This window comes from Cydia strobilella, chromosome 16 (assembly GCF_947568885.1).
Source record: "Cydia strobilella chromosome 16, ilCydStro3.1, whole genome shotgun sequence".
Lineage (NCBI taxonomy): Eukaryota > Metazoa > Arthropoda > Insecta > Lepidoptera > Tortricidae > Cydia > Cydia strobilella.
Window position 1 is genome coordinate 14,457,499 of NC_086056.1, and position 6,909 is coordinate 14,464,407.

Sequence of the window (6,909 nt, forward strand, 5' to 3'; positions counted from 1 at the left end):
AAATACCGAAAACTTGCGTCTTTTAGATGCGAGGTTTTTACTACGAATCATCGAATTTACGAGTACAACTTTTACAAGTATGTTATTTGAAATTACATTACTATATCGTAAAACTTTGTATATGGGTTCGTTTTTATTTTATTGCAGTTTTTTTTCGTCCTATTAGTTGCCAAGCGGACCCCAGGCTCCCATGGAGCCGTGGCAAAATGCCGGGACAACGCGAGGAAGATGACTGGCAGTTTTTTTTTCGTCCTATTTTGAGAAGTATGAAGAGCTCCTCATTCTGGGCGGAGTCTATATGAAATCCGAATTTGGGATAAAAAAATGTATGTAATTTTCCTTTGAGCTATGAAAATGTCATACGTTTTCGTAACTCAGACGAAGATTTTGTAGGACATATGTGATATTGTCTTCGGTTACCGCGATAATAAAACTATGAAAACGGATTATATCGCGTATATTGAATTTATAATACATCCCGACGTTTCGAACCCTTTACAGCGTTCATGAACGGGTGACTGAGGAAAAAACTACAAAGTGCAAAAATACTCACATACTAAAAATAATGAACCATCATAGACTATAAACTTTAAGGCTGGTTGTACATGCAAAATCGGTTCATAAGGTTCATATACAATACAACTAATTAAACGTCGGGATGTATTATAAATTCAATATACGCGATATAATCCGTTTTCATAGTTTTATTTCAGGACATATGTACTTAAAACTAAAATTGCGCTTTATTGTACAGCATCGGGAATTGTATATATATCCACTAAATTGTATCAATTCGGACGAAAACAGAAACTACAACGGCACACTACAGCAATACATGTTGAAATTCAACATGAGTCACCAATTGCTACTAAATGAGTAACATCCGCTGAAGCTCCGGAGACAATGAAGTAGCTGCTAGTCAATCGTTTTTGTTTTAATCGTACCTATAATCAATTCCTGTGGGCTTATGACGGTTGCTCTTTTATTTTATGTCATCATGCATATGGCCCTCGTATTCCAAGAAGTATGTTAGAGAGATGGATAACACGATAAATGATAAAACCGGTCAAGTGGGTGTCGGGCCACTCATAATGGAGGGTTGGACGCATTTTATTCGGATTGGCGGGAAACATAGGACAGGGTTGAGTGGAGGAAACGAGGGGAGGCCCAGCAGTGGGACACTAAATTAGGCTAACTAAATAAAAGTTACATGTATGGAGTGCCGTCCCTAAAATATATATTCTTGTGATATTGCTATAGATTTATTTTGGCCCTAAATAGAAGAATGTGTAGAAGCATGCTACAAACTTTATGCAAGACTGAAAGTTTATAGTAGCATATTTGCATTTAAAGTAGACGGAACCATTTTGAAACAAAGTAGATTATAATATTTATAATGTAAAATGTTCCACTAGACTTATATTGACTTTTATGTAAAATGTTATTGTACAGTCGCCATCAGATATTTCGGAGCGGCTAAGGCGCTCAAAAATATCTGAACACGCCTCTATTGTCAGGGCGTTAGAATGAGTGTTCAGATTTTGTGAACACCTTGGCCGCTCCGATATATCTGATACTGTACGACAATTTCAATGTATAACTTATGGACGGTATAGAAAGGACGACAATCTCTTATGGCAGAACTGTTGCAAAAGTGACCAGCTTTCAGCTGTAAATTTAGTTCCTAATCTCTTCGGTGGCGCTAGGTAGGCTCTGGGATCAAAGAGTATTGTAATATATAGGAGACTCAATGACATGAACCATAGAGATAAAATAATGTAGAGATGAAATAGGGGAGGGGCAACAAATAACCCGACTAAATTACGTAGGTTGTTTTGGTATGTTATCAGGAATGTTAAAACGTGTTTTTAATTTAGTCGCACTGCGTATGTTCTGTCCCTCCCGGTCGCACATCTATATAAAATACTAGGTGTATGGTCTAGGTACTTCGGGAATGGTTTAACAGTAAATAATACTGAAATTTAACTTTGTTTTCATAATATTGCTAATGATAATAATGATTACGACATTATTAGTATCAAAACATTAAAAATATACTACTTATGATATCTATTCCAAATGAAAAAAGTAAACTGATAGCTTTTTTTTGCCATGCGAGCATTTCGTCAAAATGTTTATAAGAAAAAGTAGAACTATGATATCAAAATAAAATTATGTTTAGCCCAAATAATTGCAACTCAAATTTAAAAAAATTGATTTTAGTTTCTTGTAAAAAAATTACGAAGAAAAATCTACAGAAAACATTACGGTGTTTTTAGGGTTCCGTACCCAAAGGGTAAAAACGGGACCCTATTACTAAGACTTCGCTGTCTGTCTGTCTGTCTGTCAGTCTGTCCGTCTGTCACCAGGCTGTATCTCATTAACCGTGATAGCTAGACAGTTGAGATTTTCACAGATGATGATGTAATATCTGTTGCCGCTATAACAACAAATACTAAAAACAGAAAAAAATAAATATTAAAGTGGGGCTCCCATACAACAAACGTGATTTTTTGCCGTTGTTTTTGCGTAATGGTACAGAACCCTTCGTGCGCGGGTCCGACTCGGCGGTTTTCTAATTTCTGATGCTAATTAATTAATAATTTGATGCTAATTTGACACGTACCTATACCTATTTTTAATTGTACAGTGTATTTTTGAACTATTATTAAGTTATTTTATTATGTGTAGTGACCAACAAAAAATCATTCTGCTGATAAGTATCACGCTTACTTCATAAAATGACTGCTTTCCTGTCTATAAATACATCATCATCGTTGTCTCCAGAAATAAGCAGGAAGGGAATTCCGTACAAAATTAGTGCGGACTAAGAAGGATACGAGCAAACACGTAGCACACAGGGGAATTACACCACCGCATGAATAAAGCATTCAAATAATATTGATAGTTACACCTGACTTATGAGATTTATTTACGAGTAAATATAGCTTAAAGGGAGAGGAGATTAGGTATGTACCAGTTAATACTTTTTACATAAGTAAGTGCACAGGTAGTGCACAAATGAATTAGAGGGATTAAAAAATTCCGGGTCTCTATTGTTTCCCATAAAGTTTTAAGTCATAATGTATTGTTTGTCCGCATTTTCGTTAGTCATAATTTGGTTTTTCTCAGAAACGCGTAACTTTTCAGAATTACCTTAAAACAAACCTAACCTAACCTATAGGATAACCTTACGAAAATCCTGAAAAGTTAACGGTTTCAGAATTATGACTAATGATAATATGACAATAATTACATTATGACTTTCAATAATTGTGCCAAACAAAGGGACCCCGAAAATTCCACATTTATTTTTGTAAACCTGTACGTATTGTGTACAATAAAGTGATTACTACTACTACCTACTATATTTAAGCACACATAATTACGCCATACATTAAGCAAATTGGAATCAACTGACTGAATTGTCATCGTGATTTGATAAACAATATATTTTTGTTTCTTGATGCTTGTTAGATTATGTTTGCTTTTAATAATTTATAAGACGATAGGTAGATAAAGGTTAAGTTAAACCATTTGAGCGAATGAATAAGAAATTAAGTTTATCAAAATATCATCAACAATGAGTTACAAAAACTAATTCTATTTAGCATTAAAGGTAATAAAAAATCTTAGTGAGAAAAATATAACAAGATATTATTAAATACGTTCAGCAGAACTTGTTCTTTGTTATTTAAATTCGGTTATTAAACATTATCTATTATCGATAATGGTAATAAAAATGGACCAATACCCAAATATATTTTAATGTTTCGGCAAAACTTCGAATCAGCTACATTGGTTGATAACGTCGCCATTCAGGAACACCGCCCACTATGTGGTTAGCAAATAGCGCTAACATGGATGACATAACGCCGGACAACGGGCATCTGCAAAATCCCATTTCCCTAATCCTTCGCTAAGCGAATTTACCGAAATAGCAAATTTGAACGATTATAGCAGATTAACTTACTATTTTTTTTTTTACTAGCCTAATTTAGTGTCCCACTGCTGGGCAAAGGCCTCCCCTCGTTTCCTCCACTCGACCCTGTCATTTGTAGTGTCCCGCCAATCCGGGTAAAATGCGTCTAAGTCGTCCCGCCATCTCCTTTTCGGCCTGCCTGCACCCCGGCCAGCACCATCTATGGTGTTCCGTGGGTGCCACTCGGTAACCATTTTGGCCCACCTTTCAGGGTGCATGCGGCCGACATGCCCAGCCCAGTCCCACTTAAGCTTAGCGGTCTGGACACCTACATCTACAACTCGAGTTCTGGAGCGCAGTTCCGTGTTTCTGATTCTATCAGTTCTGCGAACACCTAGTATACTGCGCTCCATCGCTCGCTGGCAAACCTTGAGTTTGGACTTTAACTTACTATAAATGGCTTAAAACAGTGTTAGGTTGGGTTAGGCTAGATTATTTGGTAGATAAAAACATAACGGTTAAATATGCTAGACACCGCACATTCTGAAGATATTCTCTAAAGCGTCAAATTGTTGAAGAAATTAATACAAATACACCGTAGTTTAGTATTGTTTATCTATATCTCCATTGACATTTTGCTGGGACGTCAGTCATCCGTGACCAAAGCTGGTGAAACCCAGCTGAAACGTCGAATAAGGTACAAATAATGAAATTATATCGCGTTAGAGCCGTTCTAATCACTAATATACACATATTATAATATAATATACACAAAAATATATATAATATAATATACACAAAAACGCGAGAATTTAGTGTTCTAATAAAATAGGCTAGGTACTCACTCAGTTTCGTTGTTTTCAAAGATGATGTGTCCTTCAGCAGGCTCGTACTGAGCACCGCTCTTGGCAGTCCCATCCTCCGTCCAGTACGGAACGAGCACTTTGCCTCTCGCTCCCGCAGTCCGCCCTACTCGGAGATCGTACGTCCCCACCGACTCTGTCAACTCAAAGTCCCTTTGAGGGAACGAGAACACACCGGAATGATCATCGTCCAATATCACTACAGTGGCTGACGATGGCGAAGCCAAACAAGCACCTTTAGCTGAGCTCAAACGCACGTAAAAGTGCTCATCTTCTTCGAACACGTCGTCGTCTATAACTTGGACTGTGAAGGTTTTCTCCGTCTCTCCGGGTTTGAAGACCAGACTACCCTGAGCGGCTACGTAGTCTGACCCAGCTTCGGCTGTCCCGTCTTCAGTGGTATACTGCACAGTCACCTCTCCGCTCAAGTCTCCCGCCCGAACCACTCGAACCTCAAACGAGCCACAGTTCTCCATGACCGTATAGTGGTCAGGTTCAAAACGAACATTAGGACCACGAGGTTCAATCGACGGTGAACCTGATCCTCGTCGCTGCAACTCAGCCTTCACCTCACTAAGATCACTTTGAGCCCTTTCCGATATTTTCCGCGAGAAGTCACCTCCACCAGTCATCTTCCGCGTTGCGGCCACACGATAAAAGGCCCGAGACTTGGGACCTTTCGCCATTAGAGTCTCTAATGCCATTCTTTCTACGGTTTCCAGATCCTCTTCAGGGTGTTGTCTCCTCAATTCTCGGAGAACAGCAACATAATCTCGGCGAGATTTCTCCACTTCCCGACCTTCGTCATCATCGGATGCAAAATCATCGCCCGGTTTTAATGCCATTTCTACGGAGCCATCGCCTTCAGCTTCCACAATCACTCCTCGCTCGTTGACACGATAGCCTTTCTTTAAATACTTGTACACTAGCAGCCGGCGATCTGCTATGTAAGCTGTCATAACTGTCGCTGGAAAGAAGAGGAAGGTGACAGTGCCTTCCCACACTTCGACTTCGTTCGGTGATATAACAGCCAGGATGAGGTATAGCCACACATACGCGAATATGGACCAAGTGGCGGTCACCAGAAATACTCGGAGATGCTTGATCTTCCGCACCTCACCGTCAGGAATCACACCCACACATATCGCCATGATAACGAACAAATTATAAGCGGCGGAGCCCACGATAGTCCCCGGCCCCAAATCGCCCGCTTCGAAGTTCTTTCCAGCTATCTCTATAACGGACAACAAAATCTCAGGCGCACTAGACCCTAAGGCCATTAAAGTCAAGTTGGCAACAGTCTCATTCCACACACGAACGACAACGATCTGGTCGCTGCCGTTACGCCGCACGCGCACCTCCTTCTCGCGCGACGTGATGACTTCGATAGCGGCCATGAAGCGGTCCGAGACGATGGACACGCCGATGAAGAGGTACATGAGCGCCACGAAGTAGACGATGCCGCGGAGCGCGATGTCGAGGGTCGGGACATCTTCGAGCGGGTGCCAGACGGGCAGCACGAGCCCGTCGGAGCACTGGAGGCGGTGCGGGGTGGTGGCGTTGCGCGGCGCGGAGCGCGCTGGCGGCTCGGCGCGGGCCACCACGCAGCAGGCCGCGAGCGCGGCGAGCGCGGGCCGCATGCCGCGTTACCTAACGCCACCCATGCGCGGCGACCGGCGCTGGTCGTAGCCGGCGCCCGACTGAGCGTCGCGACGCCGCCCCGCCCCGCGCCGATCACCGTAGAGGCTTCTTGCGGTTAACTAAAACTCGCATGCGAACACTTAGGCTTTGTACACGTTTTAATGTTACGCAACGTTGTAAATTTCATTTGGTGGCGGCTTAGAAAGTTTGCAGGAAAAAGGTTATTAGCTCGCGCTGAGTTATCAAACTTAGTTTAAATTCGCTTCTTGTTATCAGAAGTTTGGCTAAGTTGTGGGGTAGGCGGTTATATTGTCGTTCGCGGTTGAGGGGGTGCGAATATTAAGAAGCTTGGAAGATTAAATTATTTATGTTGTCTTATGGAAGGTCGTGTGTCAATAAAGGGAGGTTGTAATCTTTTAAATTGATTCGTCGGTTCCGGAGCGCTGGGAGATAATAATTTTGCTGACGGGCGGCTTTAATGAA

The 6,909-nt window shown here is 41.3% G+C and overlaps 1 protein-coding gene across 1 annotated transcript in view; it reads right to left on the minus strand.

Annotated features, from left to right (window-relative positions):
* The window catches only part of LOC134748603 (sodium/calcium exchanger 3-like), a 143,378-nt gene extending 136,883 nt beyond the window's left edge, over positions 1-6,495 (minus strand). The window contains exon 1 of the mRNA XM_063683395.1: positions 4,768-6,495. Within this exon, the coding sequence (XP_063539465.1) occupies positions 4,768-6,425 (1,658 nt within the window). The 5' untranslated portion in view covers positions 6,426-6,495. The remainder of the gene's footprint in view (positions 1-4,767) is intronic.
* Positions 6,496-6,909: the final 414 nt, after the last annotated feature.